Raw genomic sequence first — 27,437 nt, forward strand, 5'->3', positions numbered from 1 at the left:
TAGGTTTCAGGTGTTTTTGTTACATGTAGATACAGTTTAGTTTATTGTAATCTGTTTATATCGTTTCAGAGCACCAAAATCTACAAAAGATACTCATCTGTCATCCCATCATCTCACATCATGGGTGAGGTGCAGGAGGTCCGACCAGGAAAACACAAAATAGGGGTCTCGACATTGGACAGAGTCAACGGGGTCCAGGCTTCTAGTGGAGGAGATGTTCAGAGATCAACCTTAGTGTTTGGTCGTCCCAGCACCATCGTCTCCTCTGTCACCACCATGGCACCAAAGGTACAGCTGCGCCACCAGCGCGCCAGACAAGCGTCTCGACCAGTCAGCATGCCACTGGAACGCCTGCCCGCACCAGCTCAAATCGGCGAGAGGAATAATCGAAACACCAGCGATGTTGTTGATTCAGGCTCTGTTAAGCGGGAGACCATTGCTGAAACTATACAGGAGATGCCAGAGCCAGAGAGGGCTCGGCAAAGTGGCTCATCCAGGGTTAGTACCTACTACATTACTCCTTTTATTGACACTCAGAGGAGGACGTGGGACAAGAAGTACAAGCACTATGATGTTACACCCAGGACTGCTATGATAATGGCCAACCTACCATCTGCCAGTTCTGGAGTGCAGCCTGTAAAGGCAACGATACCTGTTAGCAATGTTGCAACCCCAACAACTGCGTCTGTGGTTCCAACGACGAGTAGCGTTAGCACCGTATTCTCCAGTAACCTTTACACATCGTCACTCAAGTCTGTTTGGACCTCCAAAAGGGAAAATGACACTCAGAGTTCACTCCGCGAGTCTAGCAGCTCACCAAACCTTCCACTAACACTCAGGGCACCGAGGACTCTGCACCCTCCTTCTGGAACTTTCTACAAGCCCCCTGTTTCCAACAACGGCCGTGCTACAACACTCCCAAACTGGAATACTACTTTAACTACCGCCACCACCACCAGCTTATCATCCACCCCCACCATCATCTCCACTACCATTACTTTGTCACCCACCACCAACATCACCATCATTACCACATCACCTGCTACTACCACCACCACCACCTCATCGTCTTTCCCCAACAGCCCTGTTGAAGCAGCGTGTCCGTCCCCTGTCCTTAAAAGCCCCACACAGACGCCACTCCAGACTCAGGACTCCACTGACAGTGCCATAGACTCTGGGGTCTCGACCTCTGCTCCCATGTCACCCCCTCAGTCTCCTCCCCCTAGCAGCCCTGACGACCTTAGCCCTAGTGAGAATAAACCTGTTTACCAAAGACTGCGACCCCGGCGGCTGCAGGAGCTCGAACACAGAGAGGCTCATTTTGTCTGACACCAAAAAAAGGAGAAACAAACAAAAAAACTCATATGATATCTGTAAATATTACTTTATCACAGTGAATGCTGGGGAAAAGATTTTTATCATCAAGCTGAGCATGGAAGGAAATGTCGACCTGTGAAAATAAACCATAAAAGTGTTATAAAAGTGCTAATATATTCTTTCATATGTCTAAGTCAACAGCAGCTGGTTTAAGCGCTCAAAATGTCGATGCCAACACAATCGTTTATTGCCACATTTTTAAATAAATAAATTGATTAAATGTATGACAAAGAAAACTGGCAACAAATCAATTTCTGTCTGAAACGAACTTTAAGCCTATCACATTTCTTCTTGAATATTTGATTTATACAGAAATATATTTTACACACTGCACTTAATAATCCAGGTTCAGATTCTGGGGTTCCTTTCATTTTCAAAAATTAGTTTAACTCTTATTCCACTAGGTATAGATGTAAGTACTTCAAGCATGAGGGTTCTTACTGATAAAGAAGTCAACATTTACATCTTTTAATGTGTTCATAGCCTGTGATTGGTACATCTTTTCTCAGCATGTAAATCATTTGTATCTTTGTACATTTTTATATTCATTGATGCATATTCCATGTCTGTCACAAAGGTTGTGTTTATTCACATTTTTGTGACTATACGGAAGACGAATGACACGCAACAGTTCCTGCTGCAAATTAAACATTTGAAATGACTCTGTTTGAGATTGAGTTTTGTTGTTGTTGTTTTGTTTGTAGATTTCTGTTCAGCGCCCTGGAGAATCAAGGTTATATTTGAAAGGTTGTTTTAAATTTATTGCTTTATGCTATATTTATTTGGTGTGTGTCTGTTTCAGTTTTCCCTCTTACTTATAAGGGTACTCACTTTTTTCTTCTTTTTTATCTCTACACAGTAGCTTTAATGTGATACCGTCAAGATTTCAGATTCCCTTCACCTAATTTCCCATGTCACCTACTCCACCTTGTCGAGCTGCTCAAAACAATGAGTCATTTCAGAACTGAAACAAACCCCCTTGTCTCTGAGTCTGATCAGCTCCTGTGTCACTCAGTCCAAACTGATTTATTATGGAGGTGCTTAGCTGAAAGGCTTTCTTCCAGAGTGATGTGCAGTGACTGTGCAGGTAAATCTTGCTCCTTTATCTTTCTAAAAGCACACTGGTTGCCGCCGTGATGAAACACATCTCCAGTATAGGATGAAACATCTCTCCACCTGGATTCCTCCTTTCCTCTTCCGTAGGTATCCCCTTAATTCTGCCTCAAAATGGATGACGGTTGTGTTTTTTCTGCTTGCCCATGTTGAGCTGGGAGATTAGAGCAATCAGATTAGGAGTGCTGCTGACCTGCAGGCAGAGGAGAGGGAGTGGGCAGCTAGAAGGCACACGGATCTCTTACCTTGCTTAATTTTTTCCCAATACTTCAGCTTGTCGGTGAACCTGTTTCTCTAGATGTCGTTCTACTTTTCTATCATTCCATAACGGGTAAGGATCTATATTTACTTGTTTAAGCTTGTTGTTGACTAAGTTGTTTGGAAGATCGTGTAACAAAGAGATATGGCTGCTAATTACTGTTTGGCTTTTAGATTCACTCAGAACATCTTGGTATTGATTTGCTGTGACCTTTCTTTAAAGGGATGAGTGGACCCAAACTGTATCAGAACTGCCCCCATATTCCAAAATGACTATTTTTCTAACTTGCATAAAGGTAAATGACAAATTTAACAACAAACAAAATAAGACTTCAGACTCAGTGAAGGGTGTCATGGCCACTGGTTATACTTGAGGGAAGCTTAGCCAGTTCGTACACCTGTGGGAGATATTGGAGCGGTGTGTTAGGGTGTTTTCTCCACCATCACCACAGCAAATGAGGGACTATCAATGCAATAATTGCAATGGTGTTCACTCTGACCAATAGAGACATAGAAAGGTGCCTAGGTACATTAAAGCTGTTCTGGTGGAACATGGCAGACCAGTGCCTTTTAAAGTGATTTATGCCAGGGTTTTTTTTCTTCTTTTTTTCAGCTTTTTTTCCCAAAGATGAGAGCAGAAAGCACAAAAACCCCCAAAATTACATCCAGAGATGTCACATACATAATGATAGCTTTTACTCTCCTGTTTCAGTCTTACAGCATCCCCTGTTTTCCAGACAGGTGTTCATGCGCTCTGAGGTAATCTGTTGGACACGTTGCACTGAGCAAATTACTCTTCATGTCCGAGATTTTCTGAAGCACCATCTGCACATATCCTGTATATGTCACTGGCATTTTCCCCTTAACATCTCCCTGAAAATTAATTTGCCTTTGGAATACATCTGCATGAGAGTAGGTTCAAATTGCAAGTATAAAGCTTTATTTGTATACACGCACAAAGTCATGTAAATACATCCTGTAACCGTGTCTGTTAACACATATGGTAGTTAATAACATCACCCATTGCCACTGCAGGTAAAATTTGTCCTTTTGCATTAATTAATAGAGGTTCAGTGGTTTTGCGGAGCCTGTCAGGGTTCTGTGTGTTTTGTGAATTAATTATCTGCAGTTGTAGTAAAACCTCTCATAAACCAGTTCAAATATAAGTCTGATATGAAATGAGCACAAGACAAAATCCAGCCCAAGACAAGACGTGCTCTTAGGGCTAGATCCACATATGGGTCTTTCTGAACTCCAATAATTTGATCTAGTTTGTCTTGTGTCTTCGAAATAGCTGTAGTAAATGTCATCACTAATGGAGTTATGTTATCTACAGGTTTATTAAAGTCTGATGACCCCTTCCAGGGGTTGAGCTGCAGAGCAATGAAGACTGGCTCTCAAGTCAGCCTGTTACTGTGGAAAAACTGGACTCTTCGAAAGAGACAGAAGGTAACACTTTTTATATATATTGTATATATATAAATAAATAGTATGAGAACGACAGAAACACAACCAAAACAATTACCATAGGGTTTGAACATTAATATACATACATATATATATGTATAATATATGTATATATATTAATGTTCAAACCCCATGGCAATTGTTTTGGTTGTGTTTCTGTTGTTCTCATACTTCACGGTGTATGACTGCATCACATCTGTCTATCCAGATCCGCTTCCTGGTGGAGATCTTCTGGCCAGTGTTGCTATTCATTGGTTTGGTGTGGCTGAGGAAAGCCAATCCACTGTACCAACAACATGAGTGTAAGAAGAATTCGCCAATTATGCATCAAGTTTTCAAATTAGAAAAGAAAAGAAAAAGACAAAATTGTATTTGCTGAAATTCCTTTCTTTCCTTGTAAAAATAGTATCCCTTTACCCTTTCACAGTTCTGTTAACATCAAATCACAACCTCTCACATTGCCTCTAACGTAGTCTGTGTTTCTTTAGGTCATTTCCCCAACAAGGCGCTGCCCTCTACAGGGATTCTCCCTTGGATTCAGGGCATCTTCTGCAACGTCAACAATCCCTGCTTTAGATATCCAACCCGAGGAGAATCCCCAGGCGTTGTTTCCAATTATAATAACTCGGTGTAAGCATAACTCAGCTCTTTTAAACTTGGTAAAAAACACTTTTAACCTTATAAAAAAATGTTTTTTTTTTGTGTGTTTTTTGGGGGGGTTATTCCAGATTGGCGCGATTCTACACCAACATCCAAAAGCTTCTGCTCAATGACACGGAGGTCCAACAGCTTGGCAGGCTTTGGCATGAAATGTCATCATTCTCAAACTTCATGGAAACTTTACGCAACAATCCGTCTGCAGTCTCAGGTGAAGTCAAAAAAGAGGAAAGTGGCCAGTAGACGTTTTTATTAATAAGCTGACAAAAAAATGACTATTGAGAACAAGGTTTCTGGACAGATGTGAACCCAAAGGTGCTAATAATTTTCCTTTTAAGAGACATTAATTCTTAACCTAACATAAACAGAAAACAGTAGCTATAAAAATATTTATTTATTTTGTCCAATTTCTGTAAATTACGTTATACATTTTCAGTGCTGCATGGATGCAGGCTTTAAAAATATCTTTTATTGTAGATTTTGCCACTTGCTTTAAAAAGTACGTACATGACATCTACACAAAAAGAATTCCTCCATGGTGGTTTATAAACTTCCCTTCACTATTTTTCACTTTGGCCTTTTAATCCTGGGTAATTTGCACATTATGGTGCTGAGTCACATGCCGTTTTTTATGACTAGGCCCAAAGGCATACCCGAAATGTGTTCTCAGTATTTCTTCCTAAGAAATTAGCTTTAGTTTTTGGCAGGGAAATGTGCATAAACACCCTTCCTCACTGCGTTTTCTCTGAAAATCTGTGTCAATCTTTTCTGCTGTGAATCATTTCCTCAGCGCAGTGGGTCAAAGTTATTTTTTGCTGATTTTGACCTTTCGCTATCTCTGTTCATGATTTTCCGTTTAGGTCGCGGGCTGAAGGTGGAGGATATTTTGAAGGATGATGAAGTTCTCACAGCCTTCCTGTTAAGAGATGCCGGGCTCTCGGAGTCTATAGTTTATCAACTTGTCAATGCACAAATACGACTTGAACAGGTACATCTTTTTAGAAAGATTTTTGCAGAGGTTAATGATGAATTTTTGCAGAGAATCAAAATTAAAACCATGCTTTACCTGGATTGTGGCAATTGCACTTGTCTAAAAAGACATTATATACATTATAGTAACTTACTGAATATGAATACAAATATTTTGATGCTGTTTTGCAGTTTGCATTTGGAGTCCCAGACCTGCAGCTGAAAGACATAGCATGTGGTCAGGCCCTCTTGGAGCGTTTCCTGTTCTTCCCCACTCGCATGGGACTGCATGGGGTCCGCAATGCTATGTGTGCCCTGAGCCAGCAAAGGCTCCAGAGGATAGAGGATGTCCTGTATGCTAATCTGGACTTCTTCAAGATCTTTAAGCTGGTTAGTAGCTTGTTTTAACTTATACAGTGGTGCATCATTCATATCACTAGGTGATGATCTAGTATGTCTAACAGCAGATGTTGGTTCCCACATCCACGCACTGCTCTCTATTGAAAGACTGGTGGATATCGATGAGCATCTCTTGTGTTACTGTATTGATTTTGCATATTTACTCTGCTTTGGAATGTCAGGATGTATTAATGCATTAAGTCGTGTACATATTTATATTATATATTATTTAATATTTGTAAGCACTTTAATCTATCAAAGTCTGGTAGCTTCACAGTTTAAACCTGAAGCGATAAATGTGGGTCCAAACTGTCACAATTTCTGGAGGCAAATCGTGCGGAGAGAGAGAGAGAGGTGTGGATCCAAACGCAGACACAGAGGGAAACTGAGCTGAGATGCGAACCAATAGCGGACCGTTTATTTAGCTGCTGATTGATTACAGGAACGAAACTGAACAGTGACTTGACTCAAACTGAGATGTCAAACTATGACCTTTACTTTGGCTGTGACTATGGGAGAGAACATAAGCAGACAACCAGACAGCTAACAGTAAGAAACACGAGACCTAAGTACACTGGAGGGTAATTGGGAAAGTGAACACACATTGGAAAACAGCTGACACAATTACCCATAATGACACAACAGGGAAGTGTAAACAAAACACATAGAAATGCAGCAACAAGAGGAGGTAAACCTAAGAACTAGAATTTGCAGAACAGAGAAGAACTTGAGTGCTGGAAGTACAAAACAGAAACCATAACACTAGAAGTCATAGCCATAAATAAACCCAAGAACAATAGTAATCATAATAATAGTAATACAAATTCCAAAACCCTGGGTCACTGACCCAAGACCATAACACAAACTCAGGCAAAATTGTCCTACACAGTTTTAGAGACACACACTGCTGTGTATTTTCCGACTGTTTCAGGCATATTCACTGCAAGACGTTTTCAGAGAGAATTCATTAAATTTTGGCCAATAAATACAGCTCAAACCTGGATTTAGTCGGTGCAGACCAGACAGTCACTCATCTACAAACCTATTATATGGACTTTTTAATATTAGCTGCGGGATCAGTAAAATTGATGTAGTGGAAGATGGAAAGTCTTCACATCTGGCATTTAGTCATGGAGTGCCACAGGGTTCTGTGCTGGCACCAATACTTTTTACATTATACAGTACATGGTTTCCTTAGGCAATAACAATATCAAGTACCACTGTGTTCATTTCCATTGGTTTACAGATGATACCCAGCTTCATTTCTCAGTGAAGCCAGGTGACACAAATCAATTAGCTAAACACTGGGAATCTTTTTAAGACAAAACAAAGTTATTATATAAAAATAATGGATCTTACCTGGTGTCTAACCAGACATATACCCTTGATGGCATTACACTGGCCTCCAGCAAAAGTGTGAGAGCTCTTGGAGGCAGTTTTGACCAGGATATGTTGGATAGTGTGGACATTAAACACATGTGAAAGAAAGCAGGACTGCTTGCAATATCTCTTAAATTAGAAACATCCCATCTTAGAGTGATAAAAAAAAAAATAGTTCATGCATTTATTAGGTCTAGGCTGGATTATTGTAATTTGGACTATTGTCATTTATTTTTATGAATTTGTTCTAAATGTTCCCAGCAAATACTTGTCAGGGTTCCTGGGTCGTTGACCCAGTGATTTCAGTTTGTTCATGTTCAGTTTGGTTCACCACATTAATGTTCTCACTTCCTGTTTTTTCCCGTGTCAGCTTGTCTCCCGTGTCATTAGTCAGATTATGTTCAGCCCTGTACTCACCTGTTTCCAATCATTGTCATCATCCACCTGTGTATTTAAGTTCCTCGGTTTCACCAGTTCTCTGTCGTGTCATTGATGTTAATGATGTATGTCTGATGTCGTCTGTATGTCCAGTCAGTATGTCCAGTCAGTCAGTCAGTCCTTAGTTCATTCATTCAGTCAGCCAGCCATTTCCTCCCTCTGTACTGTTTGCTCACTCCTTCGGCAATAAACATCCACCTTCACCTACCTGCCTGTGAGTCCAGCGTTTGGGTCCTCCTCCTCTCATCCACGACACTACCCTTGACAGAATGACACGACCCCGCGTTGTGGACCCAGCGGACCCTGAACTTTTCGAGCGGCAGGAGGCAGCGCTCCTTCGCTGGACGGAGGGGCTTCGGGGAAAACAGCGGCTCTTCGCGGAGGGAGAGCACGTCTTCGAGGGGACTCGCCTGGCTCTGGGCGGGCCTCGGAGACGCCACATTCCCCCACCTGCTGCCTCAGCTGCATCGGAGCATTCGCCGCGGAGAGTGGGCGTCACAGCCCAAGCTTCGGCCGCTCGCTCTCCCGCCGCTTCGCTCCTCGCTCGCCCGCCAGCCTTTTCACTCTCCAGCCTTTCCGCCTCGCCACGGCACGGCGGCTACACCTCCCATCTCTGCTCAGCGGAGGCTACCGCGCCAGAGGCTCAGCCGTTTACCCGGCCCGCTTCCTCTTCCCGGGGAAAGCGGCGCACACGCCGCCATAAAACGATTAGTTATGTCTATAACTTCTGTTCCCTGAAGGAGAGGAACGAGGTACAACACATAAGTATGGGATATCACGCCCTCGCGTGTCCTGGCTGAAGAAACCTTTATTCACGCCTTTACGGCAGATGACGTGTGATGACACGCGCAAGGCCCCGCCCGCACATATAGCCGCTGCCATCACCGTCATCCCTCAGTTCGATAGCCGCTCTTCACCGAGCCAACTGCTCAGTGGGGCCACCCTGTGTTGTACCTCGTTCCTCTCCTTCAGGGAACAGAAGTTATAGACATAACTAATCGTTCCCTTTCAGTCGATTCACTCGGTACAACACATAAGTATGGGACCTATATACACGCCCCGCAGAGCAGCCACCGAACCGGAACGGGACCACCACATCCTTAGTGAGTGGTAGACCCAGCAGAAAGGACAGCATGAGCCACCGAAGGGGCTGTAACGTCCAACCGATAAAACCGCACAAAAGTGTGCGGCGACGCCCAATTAGCCGCTGCACAAATATCAGCCACAGGCACCCCTCTAAAAAGAGCCCATGAGGTCGCCATCCCCCTGGTGGAATGAGCTCCCACCCCGTGGGGCAACGCAAAACCTCCGGTGCTGTATGCCAGCGAGATAGCCTCTACAATCCAGTGGGACAGCCTCTGTCTGGACAGAGCTCTACCTCTATTTGGATTAGCGAAGCAGACAAACAACTGGTCACACAAACGCACATCCCGAGTGCGCTCAATGTAGGTGCGTAGCGCACGCACCGGACAAAGAGAATGCACCCTCCTCTGCTCCTCAGATTCAAAAGGAGGGGAGCAAAAGCTCAGCAACTCAAACTCCATTGAACTATAAGATGCAGGCATGACCTTGGGAAGATAGGCGGCATTCGGACGCAATACGACCTTGCGGCCATCAGGAGAAAACTGTGTGCAGGCAGGATGCACAGACAGCGCATGAAGGTCCCCCACTCGCTTCGCCGAGGCCAAAGCGAGAAGTAATGCGGTCTTATACGAAAGAAGTTTCATATCTACCGACTCAACGGGTTCAAACGGAGGGCCACAAAGGGCCTCCAGCACCAAAGACAAGTCCCAAGCCGGGACACTGGACTTAAGCACGGGCCTCAGCCGGCGAACCCCTTTCAGAAAACGCACGGCGAGGGGATGCGCACCTGGTGTCACCCCGTCAAAACCGATATGACAAGCAGATATAGCCGCTAAATAAACCTTGATCGTCGAAAACGAAAGGCCTTTATCCAACAGCTCCTGCAGGAATGTCAAAACATCCACAATAGAGCACTGAAATGGGAGAGTGTGGCGGTCCTGGCACCATCGCTCGAAGGCTCGCCATTTGTAAGCGTACAAGCCTCTAGTAGACGAGGCCCTGGCGCTCTGAATCGTCGCTACCACACTAGGCGGCAGACCCTTAGCAACCAAGTTTAACCTCTCAGCAGGTAAGCATGAAGGTGCCACAGATCCGGGCGCGGATGAAACACTTCCCCCCCCGCCTGAGAGAGGAGATCCCTGCGGAGAGGAAGCTGCCAAGGACTTGCTGCAAGCAGGCTGATTATTTCTGCATACCACGACTTCGCGGGCCACCAAGGGGCCACCAGGATCAGAGAGAGGGAATGCCGACGCACCCTCTCCAGAATTGGAGATATCATTTCCACTGGGGGAAATGCATACAGGAGCACGTCTGGCCATTGGTGCGCTAGCGCGTCCAAGCCCAAGGGTGCATCGTGGTCGATTATGGAGAAGTACAGGGGGCAGTGAGCATTCACCCTGGAAGCAAAAAGATCCATTTGCGCCTCGCCAAATAGATCCCAAATCTGAGCCACCATTGAAGGGTGTAACCTCCATTCTCTCACCAGAGGACCCCCCCTGGAGAGAAGGTCCGGCCCCAGGTTCAGGTGGCCCGGGACATGGGTGGCTCTTAGAGTCAGAAAATGAACACTGCACCATAACAGCAGAGAGCGAGACAGCTGCAACAGGGGAAGAGAGCGTGTTCCTCCCTGCCTGTTTATATAAGACACCACTGTTGAATTGTCCGTCCTGACTAAGACATGCTGGCCCTGCAGGACTGGACGGAAACGCTTTAGAGCTAAGAACACTGCTAACAGCTCTAAGTGGTTGATGTGCAGCTGGCGCTGAGCCGCGGACCAGATCCCTCTCACCGACGCACCCTCGCACAGCGCTCCCCACCCACTTAGGGAAGCATCTGTGGACACCACCTTGCGAAACAACACCCTCCCAATCCGAGAGCCCTGGTGCAGTAGCCCGGGCTCCCTCCAAGGACGGAGAGCTAGCATGCAAGACGCAGTTACCGGCAGCCTCCTCCGGAGGTGACGCGAAGCACACAAACGGTGAGAGAGAGTCCAGCGTTGAAACGCTCTCATTTTCAACAGCCCAAGCGGCACTACGGCGATCATAGATGCCATCATGCCCAACAAGCGCAATATCGTCTGGAAACGCAGTCTGCGTCCCCGCTGAAATTGAGCGAGGCAGCGATGAAACGCGGCCACTCTGTGCTCTGACAACCGTGCGCGGCTGGAAAGAGAGCATATTTCCAGACCGAGAAAAGCGATCTGTTGACCTGGGATTAGCGAGCTCTTCTGAAAGTTCACAGAGAACCCCAGTGTCTGAATGTGTGACAGAACCCGCGACAGCTGCGTCTCCGCCTGTTCTCTGGAGCAAGCCACGAGAGCCCAGTCGTCCAGGTAGGCTAAGATGCGGATGCCCCTCTTCCTGAGGGGCGCTAGCGCTGCCTCGGCACATTTCGTAAAGGTGCGGGGAGCGAGCGACAGCCCGAACGGCAGCACTAGGTATTCGTAGGCTACGCCCTCGAATGCAAACCTCAGAAACTGCCTGTGTTTCGGGTGTATAGCGACATGAAAATAAGCATCTGTTAGATCGATTGTCGCAAACCAATCTCCCGGGCCGACTGCACTCAGGAGCTGTCTGAGCGTTAGCATCTTGAACCTGTACGTTCGCAGGTACGTGTTCAAGACTCGCAGGTCGAGGATGGGACGAAGCCCTCCCCCTTTCTTCGGAATGACAAAATAACGGCTGTACCAACCTTTGTCCGTCTCCGAAGCGGGGACCACCCGTATTGCTCTCTTCTGTAATAGCGCCTGTATTTCCTCTCTGAGTACCAAGGCTGCCTCGGGGTTGACAATCGTGTTCACGACTCTTTGGAAACGAGGCGGCTTGACCCGGAACTGCAACCGGTAACCCATGGCAACGGTTTGCAGCACCCACGGAGAGGGGGCGCAAGCGCGCCACTGAGGGAAGTGAGCAGCCAGCCGACTGGCCTGCAGCACTGACGGCGGGGCGCCGTCGCCCCCCAGTGTGTCTGCAGGGGACTGCATCCCCTGCCTGACCTGGCTCATTTCGCCTGCAGGTTGAGCATTTGAGATTGTTTGAGAGTAAACAACACTCTTTATTGATTGCAACATGGGAACATGTACATTTATACATTTTGTTGGGTGCACCTTTTCCGGGGCATAACAATGAAAAACAGCGGGAACACTCGATGTGGTCGCTTGAACATTCAACACATCTGAACCGTGTGCAGGGGTTATGTGCTTGGGAGACCGCGATAGGGAAGTGCAGCGCCTTCTGGGGCTGACAACCTGAACAGAACTTAAGCGGCACCTCTTGTGCGGCAACAGAGGGGTAAGAGCAGCGTCTCCCTGCTGCCGGATCCCTTCCCCACTCGCAATCACAGCTAGGAGGGCTGAGGCTTCTTCCTCCTGGGCGTCGGGTCCCGTCGGGGGCCCGGGGGAGGGCCTTTGCCCCAGGCCGACTGGCGTGGAGCTCGGGCCGGAGTACGTGCTCTCGCCGGCGGCCCTCCCACTCCAGCAGTGGGCGCCGGTCTCTTGCCAGCTGTCAGAGGAGCGGCGGGCCTGTGAGAGCTAGCAGTGGGCTGGGGCTGGCGTCTGGGGATGATGTCGCGCAGAGCTTCCGTCTGCTTCTTCCTCAGATCGAATCTAGCCTGAATGGCTTCAAGTGAATGTCCGAATAACCCAGCCGCAGACACTGGTGCGTCCAGATACACAGCTCTGTCTCTATCAGGGACGTCGGAGAGGGTCAGCCACAGGTGCCTCTGCGCCACCACTGTCGAAGCCATCCCTCTGCCCAGGGAGAGCGCTGCACAGCGAGACGCACGGAGGATGTAATCCGTGGTGACTCTAACCTCGTTAAGAAGAGGTGACAGCGGGCTGTCCTCCGGAACCAGCGATCCAAGCTCCGCCAGGCACATTGCTTGGTACGTCTGGAGCATGGTGACGGAGCTCATGGCTCGAGCGGTGCCGGCCTGAGCCCGATAAATCTTCTCCAGCTGCGAGGCCGAGAATCTGCAGTGCTTGGACGGCAGAGTTGCGGGGCCACCGACACCATGGTTATGGGACGGGGCCAGATAAGCAGCCAGAGACGGCTCCATAGGGGGTGGGTTAGCTAAACCAGCTCCCTCGGCGCCGTCCAATTCCATGTACTGTCCATAGCCGGGCACAGTGACGCGGGTAGACAGAGGTTTGTCCCATGACGCTGTTAGCTCGCAGAGAAAGTCTGGGAACATGGGGAGGCAGTTTTTGGCCGTTGCGGGCTCCGGTGGAAGGAAAAAACCCGCAAACCGCGACGGCTTCCGAGCTGGTGGAGGAGAGGGCCAGTCCACCTGCAGCTTCTCAGCGGCACGGCGAAACAGGGAGAAAAGAGAGGTGTCATCGTGGCCGACCGGCGCAGCAGCGGCGGCATATTGGGTCGACAATGAGCTCTCCTGCTCATCCTCCGACAAACCATGGATGTCCAGGCCGATGTCCAGCACGTCATCGTCTTCCTGGGGAGCGCTGGCGGGCTTCAACCCAGGCTGAAGCCCGTCAGCGCTCCTGCATGGTTCCGGTCCGTCATCGGCTAACCCGTCAACGTATTCCATGTGGTCAGCCCAGCTAATCGCGGGGACATCGACCTGAAAATTTTCGTCTTCGGACTCGGACGAAGCCGGGGCTCCAGACTCGGAAAGAAGAGGGTCATGCCGTGCGACAGCCGAGCGTCCCAGCACTCTTTCCACAAACGTCACCCGTCTTTCCAGGGTCGAGCGTCGGAGCTGGCGACAAAATGCACAAGCTTCGGGCTCCGTCAACGCTCTCCTAGCGTGGACGATCCCCAGGCAGACAGGGCAGGCATCGTGCTGGTCGCTGTCGTGCAAAGAGAAACCACATCCCTGAGGACAGGGGCGAACAGAAGATTTCTGCTTTGCTCGCTTCGGTTTGGAGTCCATTCCCAAAACGCAAAGCGAAACGCTGCACAAGAAAAACTTGAAAATAGCGCTCCGCGGGCAGCCTACGCACCAGCTGGGCGGTGGAGGCTAACACCAACAGGGGCAGTTAAGCTAGGTTCAAGTTGGCAGACAACGGAGCTAACTAGCAGTAGCTAGCTAGCCCAACTCAGCAGAGGTGTTCTCAGCGAGGTGAAGAGCGTAAGAACTGAGGGATGACGGTGATGGCAGCGGCTATATGTGCGGGCGGGGCCTTGCGCGTGTCATCACACGTCATCTGCCGTAAAGGCGTGAATAAAGGTTTCTTCAGCCAGGACACGCGAGGGCGTGATATCCCATACTTATGTGTTGTACCGAGTGAATCGACTGAAAGGGAACGGACTCTGTTCAGCAACTCCCGGTGGTGAGTTCCAGTGACTGTTTTCCACACCCCTCATCTGATTATCCACTTAAAACACACAACAGACTCTTTTCTGATTCATGGGGAGTTTCCCTCCTTGAGGATGATGTGGACTGGGAAGATTTTTTCTGCTCTGGCTCCCCAAAGACTGTTCAGTCAAAAACTGTAAATAGTGGTGGCAGAAGGACCAGAATACAACCCGATAGACCTGTCAGTGTCGCTCACCCAGTCGTTATTTCCACTCCTATCAGTCAGCCTACACCCACTCCAGTGCCAGCTCCCAGGAGGAGGGCAGCTGCGACCCAGTCTACCTCCACACCCGCTCCTGTTTCTCGGGTGGGGGTGACTGGTGTCCAGCCACCTTCTGTGCCTGTCCCAGCGCCCAAGCTGAGGGCAGCCAGAACCCAGCTTGACCTCCCTGGAGGCTTGGAAGAGCTAACTGGTCCACCTACTACTTCACCCTTTCATCCACCTCCTGATCCAGCTTTTCACGCCCTCGCAGTATCACTGGTTAGACTAGCTGAACTGTCCCCTGCCCAGGCACCAGCCTTACGAGCCCAAGCCGTAATGTTATCTCCGTCACTAGCTCACTCTTTAGCTCAGCCATTAGCCTCACCGGCCTCTGTTTATCCGTCAGTCTCCTTAGTCCAATCGGTTCCCTCACCTGCTGTCCAGTCTCCTGCTGCCCTCCAGTCAGTCCAGCCACCTGTAGCTCAGTCTCCACCTGTCCTCCAGTCACCTGTAGCTCAGTCTCCACCTGTCCTCCAGTCACCTGTAGCTCAGTCTCCACCTGTCCTCCAGTCACCCGTAGCTCAGTCTCCACCTGTCCTCCAGTCACCCGTAGCTCAGTCTCCACCTGTCCTCCAGTCACCTGTAGTCCAGTCTCCACCTGTCCTCCAGTCACCTGTAGTCCAGTCTCCACCTGTCCTCCACTCTTCTGTAGTCCAGTCTGCCGCCCAGTGCCCTGTAGTCCAGTCGCCTCCTGTTTCCCAGTCACCTGTCCACCATCCCGTCCAGTTCCCGGACCTGCAGCCACAGCACCCAGAGCCAGCTGTGAGCCTTCCTGCTCCTCAGCCAGGGGTTTCCACACCCGCTGGCCCGGCCGCTCCTCAGCCAGGGGTTTCCGCACCCACTGGCCCAGCCGCTCCTCAGCCAGGGGCCTCCGCGCCTACTGGCCCTGCCTGTCTCCGGCCAGGGGCCTCCGCGCCTGCATCGCCCGGCCCGGCCTCTGCCTCAGCTGCACCCACGCCCGGCCCGGCCTCAGCTGCACCCACGCCCGGCCCGGCCTCAGCTGCACCCACGCCCGGCCCGGCCTCAGCTGCACCCACGCCCGGCCCGGCCTCAGCTGCACCCACGCCCGGCCTCAGCCTCAGAGCCTTCGTCTGCGGCCGCCTCAGAGCCTTCGTCTGCGGCCGCCTCAGAGCCTTCGTCTGCTGCGGCCTCAGAGCCTTCGTCTGCTGCGGCCTCAGAGCCTTCGTCTGCTGCGGCCTCAGAGCCTTCGGCCTCAGAGCCTTCGGCCTCAGAGCCTTCGGCCTCAGAGCCTTCGGCCTCAGAGCCTTCAGCCTCGCCTGGTCCAGCAGCTAAACGGCCGTTTTCTAGACCGCTGGCTGAGCCACTGGCCGGGCGCCATCGCCGTCGTGGGCGGCCCCCGGACCCTCTTCGCCTGAGTGGCCGCCGTCGCCTTCCGCGCGGCCGGCCCCCCGAACTATGTCCACGTCGCCGCCGTCGCCTTCCGCACGGTCGGCCCCCTGAACTGTCTCGTCTCGGCCACGGGCCGCGTGGACGCCCACCTGAACTGTCTCGTCTCGGCCACGGGGGCGCCCACCTGAACTGTCTTGGTGTGGACTCCGTCCCTCCGTCCTGGGCCCCCTCCGCCCGCCCTGTTCTGGTTTTTTTTCTTTCTCTTTTGGCCGTCGGGTGCCGGCCTTTGGAGGGGGGGGGTACTGTCAGGGTTCCTGGGTCGTTGACCCAGTGATTTCAGTTTGTTCATGTTCAGTTTGGTTCACCACATTAATGTTCTCACTTCCTGTTTTTTCCCGTGTCAGCTTGTCTCCCGTGTCATTAGTCAGATTATGTTCAGCCCTGTACTCACCTGTTTCCAATCATTGTCATCATCCACCTGTGTATTTAAGTTCCTCGGTTTCACCAGTTCTCTGTCGTGTCATTGATGTTAATGATGTATGTCTGATGTCGTCTGTATGTCCAGTCAGTATGTCCAGTCAGTCAGTCAGTCCTTAGTTCATTCATTCAGTCAGCCAGCCATTTCCTCCCTCTGTACTGTTTGCTCACTCCTTCGGCAATAAACATCCACCTTCACCTACCTGCCTGTGAGTCCAGCGTTTGGGTCCTCCTCCTCTCATCCACGACACTACCCTTGACAATACTCAAGTTTATCCAAAGAGTACTAACAGATCATACTTCATACAGAGATCACATTTCTCTCATATTAGCGTCTCTTTACTGGTTTCATAATGAATCCACAATTTAATCTGAAATCCTTCTCCTCACATACAAAGCTCTGAATAAGCAGGGCTCATCGTATATGAAGGACCTCATTGTACCATTTGATTGCAACAGAGCACTTCACTCTCAGACTGCAGGCTTACTTGTGGCTCTTAGAGTTTCCAAAAGTAGAGGGAGAGCTATCAGCCCCGTCTCGCATGGTACCATCTCCCACTTTGGATTTAGGAGACAGACACACTTTCTAGTTTTAAGATTAGGGTTAGGATCCCTTTTGATAAAGCTTACAGTTAGGGCTGGAATAGGTGTCTCTGAACCATTCCTTATCTATGCTGCTGTAAGCTCAGACAACTGCAAGACTTCATGTGATACACTGACTACTTCCCCACTCATTTCTTCTTACTCACCATGTGTTTGTATACCACTGCAGCATGTCATTACATTTTTGTCTACTCTCTCCCTTAGTGTGTGTTTTGCCCGTCTCTTCTCTTTCTCCCCCGCCAGCGGGTTGTGGCATATGGCTGCACTTCCTTGACTCTGGTTCTGCCAGAGCTTTCTTCTCGTTAGAAGGCAGTATTTTTTTTCTTTCCACTGCTGCAAAGCACTTGCTCACAGGGGGCTGGTTGTTGGCGCTTTCTCCAGAATACTGTACAGTTGTTACCTTATTCTATAAATGGCCTTGAGGGGACTGTTGTTCAAATGTGGTGCTATCTAAATAAACCAGAATTGAATTGAACTGAGCTGAATTGGTACTGTCCTCCAAAAGCTTCAAAAGTGCTACAATACCAGTAAATCTTCTCTGTAGAAACTGTACATGTATGTCGAGGTTTGCATAGATATCAGTGCTGCACGTGAGGCCCAGTAGCTGGCTCTAGCAGGGGAGTCTGTAGAAGTGTTTGCTGGTTTTATTTTAGGCACTGGCTCTCTTTAGAAATGTTCGATTATCTTAAAAGCATATTGGGACTAAAACAGACCCTTTCTTTTTTAATAACACTTGTATTCACCTGTGATTATTTGAGCAAGTTATCCTCAACTCAAGAAATGTTATCTTCATTTTTGTCCCTTGTCTCCTTGTTCTGCACGCACACACAAATAGTGAAACAAAGAGTATAAGATCCACAAAACAACAGCAGGGACTCTCACGCTCATCTGAAATGATAAGTTTCGCATATACAAAATGCACCTGAACTTTTTTTTACATTATTAAACAGCTAACAGTGTATAACTAGTGTTAGCTTACGCAATAGGAAAAATCTTTTTCCTAACGTGTAACAAAAGATTTGTTTGTTGAGACAGGAAACCTGGCTATTGGAATATATGTAACTGACACTGTAATTGACAATCAAATTAGTCATTCTGTCCATACTCTTCCATCTTATAAATTGCATCGTATTTATATGATATCAATGTCAAAAACTCCATTTCACTGCATGTCCAGCTGTAAATGTTGTACTCTCTCTTTATCATATGTCTGTGTTGTTCAGCCTGGGTGAGTCAGGTGATTGGCTGAGGGAGTTTACATGGCATTATCCTTCTTGGCCTGTTTCTTTAATGGGCTTAGAGCCTGCCTGCAGACTCTGTGGTATTCTGTAAGACAGGATGCCACTTCTCATACATATATTTTGAGTCAACATAGCTTCTAGCAAACCTGGTTTATATGGTTGCTAAAAACCTGACAAATAGTGCATCTTCACAGTGTTGCTGTGGCTTTAATTACCATTTTTTAAAAGAAAATCCTTGGAATAGTGAAGAAGTTGCTATAAATAGCTTGCAAATTAGGGTCAATTAGAGACTACCCTATATTTAGACTTGAGAGATGTATGTTGTCAAATATCTTAGAGATGAAAAATCTGACCTAGAACCTTAAATTCCCCCTTTTGCCCTATGGTAACTGGAATAGTCTCCAGCCCCCCCACGACCCTGACAAGGATAAGCATAAGAGAATGGATGGATAGACAGTTTATGTGTGGGAAATCTGATCTCTTAATTTAACTCGTTAACTCCATCGCACATCATGCCCATTACCACATTGACCTTGGTCTCATAGCAGCTGTCCTCCCATCATTACACTCTTGACTCCCTTCTTGCATCAACTTTTCAGTGCCCTCCCTTCCCACTCCCTTGCTTTCTCTCTATCCCCCTCACCATACTGCCTCCCTCCTTCCTTCGTTCATTGAAATTCAGGCACGAAGAATGCGAGAAGAAGGATATCTCATGTGTGTGTGTGTTTGTCTTGGCACTCCTGGTTTCCTTACCCTCAGCACTCCTGCCCTGACCAGTCATTTCCTAACACCTACTGTTAATGGTTTCTCAAGAAGATAATGCCACTGAAGGATGCGTAGGGGAGTTATAATACGTAGTTCCACATCAAACAATTGGTGGATCTCAAGTTTAGCACAGGTTAAAAAAAATATGGCATTTTCTGTGCGTTTGATGTGGTTTTGCCCAGTAGTGTATTGCTTCAAATTCCTGGAAGTTTCCTGGAAATCACTTGTGACCAGATATGAATTTACAAGTCACAAGCTGAGATATTATATGATTTAAAAAGAGCAGTAATGGTTATAACATAAAAGAACAAAGGACCAGTTGTGTTTAAATCCCCCTTTATCTGTAATAATCTCATTTTACTTTAATAGATCTCCTGTTTTGTTCCCCCCTAGATGCCTCAGGTTTTGGACAGAAGCTCCGTGGGCATTGACCTGCATTTCTGGGGCCAGGCTTTTAAGGCAACATCAGCGAAGATCCAAGATGTAAGTAGTCCAAATGTCATCCATCCCTTCTCTTCTGCTCCTTGAGTCTCTTCTTCTTCTCAAGCCCTCAGTATCAAAGGCACTAGTATTTTTAGTCATGCAGGAAACTCGCCTCTTCCGTTGCTCCCCGTTCAAGAATCGCTCCCAGAAGAAGCTGAATGATGTGCTCAATACTGTGAGGGTTACATGTACAGTATGTGTTAAAAAATACATTTTTGCAAGTGCTTTGTGAGCTAAAAATATGCCTGTTGTGTATCTGCATACATGTAATGTATATGCATGCACATGCATTATAAATGAATGGATCTGAAACACTAACTACAATGGAATAGAACAGGGTTGAAGAGAATACAGTAGATACTGTAGATTACATTTTTTTTCTACAAGAAGAACACACGTGGAATGGAAATGTAAACACATATACACACACTTGCGCAAATGAAAGAAAAAAATGTATGAATGAGAAGATAATTTTCATTTCATTTCATTTATTTATTTATTTCACACTTGGTACAACAGATCAAACAATGAACAAATAACTGAAAAAGTAAAAAGAAAATGGATGATAAAAAATAATAAAATCAGCTTTCAAGAACTATCACTATTCAATTAAAGTCAGAAGAAGGAGACATAGTATGCTGACATGTTGTCAACAAGTCACAGCCACACAGAAACACTGATACGTTATTACACATCTAAAATATTAGACTAAAATAGAATAAAACTAAGAGAGTCGACTAGAACAAATACGGTAGAACATAATGAAATGGGATGCATTGGTTTATATATAACAAAAAGCACAAACAGTATAAAACAGCATTGTAACACAATAGAGTAGAATAATGTGTTTATCAGGCAACACATACACACAAATCACTGTGACTGAGATGTGTGTTTAGGCACGTTCACGGTTTGTCCCAAGGGAGAGCGTATCCCATCATCACCTTAGCCAGGGGTGAGAGAGAAAGAGAGAGGAGGGTGGGAGGTAGAGGGAGGGAGGAAAAGAGGGACATTCTTTTGAGGTGACACATCCTGTAGGTGGGACCTTCGTATCACCGTGGTGACAGAAAGGCGAGCCAAAAGCTCTCATTACCCACCTCTTCTTCCTTTCAGTTCAGTGTGTGTGTGGATGTTTCTGTGCGAGAAATAATACACAAGGAAACAGAGGAAGAGGGAGTGAGCGCGACAGACATGAGGGGTGTGTTGTAGCATGCTTATGTCTGCGCGTGTCCACATGTAAAAGGTAGCTTTGAGTAGGAGTCATAAACGATCAAAGAGCCATTTTCATCACTCACCTCTGGAGCCAAATCAGTGATGACCCGTGCTAATAAATCCAAATATGATTTGAACCAAAACGCTCCTGGAGGAACTCAGTCCTACCAACATGTAGGAGCAACATGCAATACAATTATTGATGGCCTCCTTCATTATCTTCACAGAGGAAATTACATGTAGCAGGGAGAATTGCTCTCCTGGTTGAAGCTATTTTTGTTCTCTCAATAGGAGGATATTTAATCCACCTTGCAGCTCAGCTCTGTCCAACTTCTTTGCTTATCTTTAAGCTATTGTTTTCTTGTGACCGTTTATACTTAAAAATTCACAGGGCATGAATGAGTATGACAAACATAAATATCCCTGATCTGTGTATAATTATCTGATGAAGGTCAAATAACTCAAAATGGATTGTTTACACTTTCCAGCAATACCTAATAGTTACTCATCCTGCTGTAGGCCAGAAAATGTTTGGTCGTACTTCTCAGCAATGATCAACAGACACGCCAGACAAAAAAATATATAAAACTTAAAAACTAACAGCCAGTCAGGGTTTGAGATACAGCATATAAACCATTTGGTGTTAGGGGTGTGTACTGTATATTAGACAGAGGTGATTGAACTCTAGTTTATAGGTTAAAGGTGCTTTAAATCCTAGTTTATTCTGACGATAGTAAATCCTATTTCCCGACTTGTGTTATCCGAGTAACCAACTTGTAAATATAAGCTATTAATCATGTTCACTACATATCGTACTGTGTATGACTGTGTACGTGACAAATAAAATTTGAATTTGAATTTGATTTTATAGTTTACACATATTTTACTTCATGTAAAGTGTTACCAGTATCTCATTTTCTCTGTGTGTACAGGGAACTCACTTTTTAGGATGTGCTCTGCTTTGTTGACCTTTCCACCAGTAAAATCCAATTTCCGTTTGATTTGGGCTCACCTTTTTTGTATTTTGCATTTTGTGATTAGTGCTAATTGCAGAGTGTGTTCACTGTGACCATGTTAGCATGCTAATATTGAAGCACTGCTGTATAGATACAGCCTCATGGCTGCAGACTATCGGATTGTTTAAAAGTTTAACTGGGCCTCTCTGTCTTGCGCAGATGATGCAGCAGGAGAGCTCTCAGGAGCTCATGAAGGCAGTGTCCTCCCTGTTCCAAACTGGGGGTCCTTCCTCTTTCACCCAGTTGATGTCCAGCGTGTCAAGTCTCTTCTGTGGATATCCTGAGGGTGGGGGCTCTAGGGTCCTGTCTTTCAACTGGTATGAAGACAACAATTATAAGGTGTTTCTGGGGGTCAATGGCACCAAAAACCACAACTATGCCTATGATGATACTACCAGTAAGTAAAGAGGGATTTTTAAAAAATACTCTACTCAAATATAGTATTAAGACTGTACTTGTTACAGATAAAAATCACAGAAACAGAAATATACCTGTACCTGCTGTATATGATAGCGCTATATATGATAGTGTTTTGCAGACACCACAAGTAGTTATAGTATGACTTTTTTGAAATCTAAAACAACGAGTAAAAAATATCACAAGTTTGCATCACAACACATACTTATGAAAATGTCACAGCTCTGATGCCTGCTGTGACATTCAGATTGTCCAAATGTCACAGAGTTATACATTTTCACGCTTACACAACCTGCAAACACCTCTCTTTCATTTGGAATGAAAAGTTTAGATTGGCAGTGACTGGTTGACCTGGAAAGAAAATACTACAACGGCCATTCAGTTTCACTCGTTCAGTGCTTTTCATCATATAGTTTCATTCAACATGAAGCAAGAAATAAATGTGCTGTAATTAAAGTGTGACTTAAGAAAAAAATACCAGTCAGATATAGTTAAATATTAGAAAAACACACCTTCTTACTTCACGTATTTATTTCTATTTATGCAAATGCAGTCTTTACCTATGCTTATTGTGTATTTGTTACATGTCGTTTGCTTTCATTAGCATGAGAAGGTGGGACAGAACTAATTTCACAAGCATAAAGAAAGATGTTTAGATCAATCAGTTATCATTTGGACAGAGTTTGCCTCAAAAGGCAAAATTTGTTCCAGAAGGTTGGCTGATATGCTCTGATTGGCTATTTTTTTTTAATATTAAGATTCTTTAGTTGATCATTTATTACGTCTGAATGCTTGAGACTTATGGAGGCCATAAGGAAAAATTATTATATATGAATACCATTTGTTTCTCATTCTCTTCATCTTTCCCTACCCCTAGCTCCCTTCTGCAATGCCCTGATGCAGACCCTGGAGTCCAACCCTGTCACGAAAATTGTGTGGAATTCAGTCAAGCCCCTGCTGATGGGAAAGATCCTTTACACCCCCGACTCCCCCGCAGCCCGCAAGATATTAAAGAGTGTGAGTGAGACCACCTCCAGCCTGACCCATCACCTCTCTCCCTTTTCCAACTCACTTTTGCCCCACTTCTGTGATTCTTTCAACACTCAGTATCAGTGTAGATGCATACAAACCAACCACCCACCTTTGGAATGAGCTGACTAAAGAAGCAGAGGAAAGCAAAGGGATGGTGGCGGTGATGGGGGTGAGGGGTAATGTGATGCAATGTGAGGGATGGGAAGAGGAGGGAGAGAATTCAGTGTAAGTGTGGGGGCGCGGCAGTGGAAGGAAAAACAGATCTGTTATGTCTCTTTTAATCCTCCTGACACAAAACAGAGTGGGGTTTCGAGAGTTTTGAGCGGCGTTTTGAATGTAGCCAAATTACATAATGTAACATTCCATTGTTATCCGCTGTATGTTGCAGCTTAAACCTTAGATAAAGTGTTAGTGGACTTTTTTGATATCTCTTTTTTTTTTTTTTTAACTGACACTATCCTTTAACAACTGACACTTCCACCAAACTCATTATTGACAGTGTATTTAGCACAGAACGCGACCGCTGTGTGTTAAATATGCTTTTGTTGTACTACTCTGGAAATATTTTTCAACTTTCATAGGATGTGTGTATTTGTGTTTGTCCAGGCCAACACAACCTTTGAGGAGCTAGAGAGGCTCCAAAATATGGCCAAGGCCTGGGAAGAGGTGGGACCTCAACTCTGGGCTTTCTTCCAAAACAGCGTTCAGATAAACATGATCAGGGTATGATTACTGCACATTCCTGCACACTAATTTAATGCACATTTGCACATCAACTCTCCTTACTACCACTGACATTATATAAAGAGATGGACACAGCCACTGTGAATCCACCCATTAGTTTGTGAAATCCTATTTTGAGCCCTTCATTTCATTACTTGGATAATAAAATAAAGTAAAAAAAAACAAAAAAAAAAGCAGCTAATGCTAGCAGGCTTTTTAGCAAGCTGCATCAATATATATATATACACTGCTGATACTGGCATCTTTATTAGTACTCCTGCTCAGCTGTTTGTAATTGGAAATATTTAATCAGCCAAACACATCGCAGCAACTTGATGCATTTAGGCATGCCGACATGGTCATGACAACCTGCTGAAGTAGAAACTGAGCATCAGATTGAAGAAGAGTAGTATTTAACTGTGGAGTGTTTTAGAAACTGCTGATTCACCAGGATCTTCACACATAACCATCTCTAGTGTTTACAGCATTTCTGGGTGAAAATGCTGTGTTGACTACTTCAATCAAATAGGAAACCAACAGTAACTCAAATAATACATTTTGCAAAACAGCATCTATAATTGCACAATCCATGAAGCAGATGGGTTACAGCAGCAGAAGACCACACTGGGTGCCACTCCTGTCAGCTGAGAACAGGAAACTGAGGCAACAATTTGAGGCTCACCAACATTATAATTGAAGATTGGGAAAATGTTGCCTGATCTGATTGTTCTGATGAATGCTGTGAGATTCAGATGGTAGGGTCAGAATTGGCATAAACAACATCTTTCCTCGTAACATTTCAGATTCCTGGTGGTGATGTAATTGTGTGAGAGATATTTTCTTGACACATGTTGGGCTCCTTATTACTAAATGACCATCAATTAAACACCACAGCCTACCTGAGTATTGTTGCTGACTATGTCACAAAGCTCAAATCATCTCAAACTGTTTTTTTGAACAAGACAGTTGCTTCACTGTACTCAAATGCCATCCGGAGACACGAGAACTTAATCTAGTCGAGCACCTTTGGGATTTAGTTGAACAGCAGATTCACAACATAGATGTGCGGCCAAAAAATCTTCCACAGCTGCATGATGGGGGCTTGAGCCTATACCAGCTACCATAGGGCGAGAGGCAGGGTACACCCTGGACAGGTCATCAGTCTGTCGCAGGGCTAACATAGAGAGACAGACAACCATTCACACTTACATTCACACCTATGGGCAATTTAGAATCACCAATTAACCTAACCCCACTGCAAGACAGACATTTGCATTAAAAATGCTCCTGAAGGGACCCCAAACATGGATGAGTTCGGTGACTTGAATTAACAGGTGATATTTCATAGATGACTACCAGCTACAGCTGCCTGTGTTAGTTTCCACCTGTCAGGTACTGAATAATCCACTCAACCATCTGATTCAGTTCTGTGACTGAGTGGTTTGTGGTTATGTGTGTGCTGTCAGTCAGCAACCTCAAACCTAGTAAAGCAAATTTAAAGTCTTTCTATAACTAGTATTATTTAACCGCCCCCCCCAGATACATTTAAAAGCACTAGCTAGTTGAATATTATGTCCACCCACATTATGTCCATGTCTACCTAGCATAGATAATTTGTTCCCAGTTAATTACTCCTGATATTTAGAGATTCATATTTATGGCCTCTAACATAAGGTTGGTCAGCACAACCTTGAAAATGTTAAATTTTACTCCTTACTCTACTATGTAGCCACCTGAATCAAACATTTTCTTCTACATGAGCATGTATTGTACTGTATTTCTATTATGCACAGTAACTCTAATCTCTCTCACTGAAGGATACACTGAGGAACCCAACGGTGATGCATTTCATGGACAACAGTCTGGTGGGAACTGAATTTACCACAAAAGACATTCTCAACTTCCTCTATAATGGACCAGAGCGAGAGAGAGAGGCGGGCATGCCAAACTTTGACTGGAGGAACATTTTTAACATCACCGACCAGCTCATACACATGTTCAACCAGTATGGAGAGGTTAGTAACCTGTCTCTATTTCTGTGTCTCCCTACTTTTTTCCTCAATTTTGCACATTCCTATGACAAGGCATTTGGCCTTTTTGGTAGGCTTTGTCTAAATTCTACAGACAAGAGCGTCTGTCTCCCAGGTCTTCTTCCTGGAGACTGTGCCAGGCTTTTTGACACAGGGCACAACCACTTAGCACAGCTCTTCCATACAGCAGCCTGAAAGGTGGCAAGAACATGTTTGCTGTCACCCCCTTCCCTTGTTTCCATTGTACATTCAGTGATAAAGTAGAGAGTAGATGGGAATGAGTCACCCCCCTCAAAACCCAGTGCTTTTTTAGTGTACACCACTTCATTCAAACAAACTCCTGTGCTTGCTACATAAAAGAGGGCAAATCACTCTATCCATCCTTCACGCCTTCGCTCTCTTCTTGTGTCTGATTAAAAGGGGGTAGGGTTTGGATTTTGGAAAGAGCCCTATCATTGCAGGCACCTCAATCTACCCTTTGTCTCCTAGTTTAGTGCCAAGACCCTTCAGAGCTCCACAAACAATCCAGGGGGATTTAGCAAATTAGATATAGCTGTCAGTAATCACTGGGCCATAGGATAACTGCTGTAGTTAGCATGAGGTCCTCTTACTCTGTCAGGGGTATGTTTCTCACACTGGCATCCTATTGGAACATGTGTATCAGTGAGGCTCCTTCTTCTCAGCCCATCTCTGAGAGAACATCATTGTGTAGTGACTGTGTGTTCACATAAAGATGAATGGGAAGTGATCTCTTGTCTGTCTTTGAGTGCTCTGGGGGTATTGTACAGTAATGTGAATGAGGACATTAGACACGGTCTACATGGGAGTGTGAGAGTGGGGTTAGAGAGCTGTATCTATGGTGTACATAGTGGGAGTTTCACATGGTAATTACACACGTGGTAAATAAATATAGCAAGTGTGTGTGAGAAAATGAGAGTTGCGATTAGTGTGTGTACATTAAATGGATTTTGCTTTCCTGCTTGCATATATGAACATGCCTATGTTTGCCACTGCACCATGAATATATTGGCTCACATTTTCCCATGTGGCCAGATTACTCCACTGAAAAACCCATAAAAACAACAACAATGATTTAGGATTCAGCTCAGAAAATAGATGCTTAGAAAATAAGGAAACACGATTTGCTTCCAGTATTTCATGGTAGTTATAGTGTTCAGCATCTAATCTAATGCATAATCTAATTAGAATCGTACATGCACTTGCATACTGTTACATCGATTTAGATGTTATAGAAGAAAGGGTTATATATTTTTTCTTCTGTCAGCACATTGAACAACACCACTGCTTAAAAGGCATCAGTAACTACACATACATGAAAACATAAATATTTATACTTGCTAAATGCTAA

General features: G+C 45.9%; 2 protein-coding genes across 5 annotated transcripts in view; both read left to right on the plus strand.

The window, feature by feature from the left end:
- LOC113010691 (rho GTPase-activating protein 29-like) overlaps positions 1-2,038 on the plus strand; it is a 30,093-nt gene extending 28,055 nt beyond the window's left edge. For all 3 annotated transcript variants that reach the window (XM_026149880.2, XM_026149881.2, XM_026149882.2), the window contains one exon: positions 70-2,038. In XM_026149880.2, coding sequence (XP_026005665.1) covers positions 70-1,329 — 1,260 coding nt within the window. In that variant the 3' untranslated portion in view covers positions 1,330-2,038. The remainder of the gene's footprint in view (positions 1-69) is intronic.
- Positions 2,039-2,669: 631 nt separating this feature from the next.
- Positions 2,670-27,437, plus strand: part of LOC113010690 (retinal-specific phospholipid-transporting ATPase ABCA4-like) — a 53,197-nt gene continuing 28,429 nt past the window's right edge. For both annotated transcript variants that reach the window (XM_026149878.2, XM_026149879.2), the window contains exons 1-12: positions 2,670-2,821; positions 4,085-4,197; positions 4,424-4,517; positions 4,704-4,845; positions 4,944-5,083; positions 5,733-5,860; positions 6,034-6,231; positions 19,549-19,638; positions 22,026-22,263; positions 23,161-23,300; positions 23,922-24,038; positions 25,856-26,053. In XM_026149878.2, coding sequence (XP_026005663.2) covers positions 4,132-4,197; positions 4,424-4,517; positions 4,704-4,845; positions 4,944-5,083; positions 5,733-5,860; positions 6,034-6,231; positions 19,549-19,638; positions 22,026-22,263; positions 23,161-23,300; positions 23,922-24,038; positions 25,856-26,053 — 1,551 coding nt within the window. In that variant the 5' untranslated portion in view covers positions 2,670-2,821; positions 4,085-4,131. The remainder of the gene's footprint in view (positions 2,822-4,084; positions 4,198-4,423; positions 4,518-4,703; positions 4,846-4,943; positions 5,084-5,732; positions 5,861-6,033; positions 6,232-19,548; positions 19,639-22,025; positions 22,264-23,160; positions 23,301-23,921; positions 24,039-25,855; positions 26,054-27,437) is intronic.

The sequence above is a fragment of the Astatotilapia calliptera genome, chromosome 18, assembly GCF_964374335.1.
Source record: "Astatotilapia calliptera chromosome 18, fAstCal68.1, whole genome shotgun sequence".
In the NCBI taxonomy this organism is placed as follows: Eukaryota; Metazoa; Chordata; class Actinopteri; order Cichliformes; family Cichlidae; genus Astatotilapia; species Astatotilapia calliptera.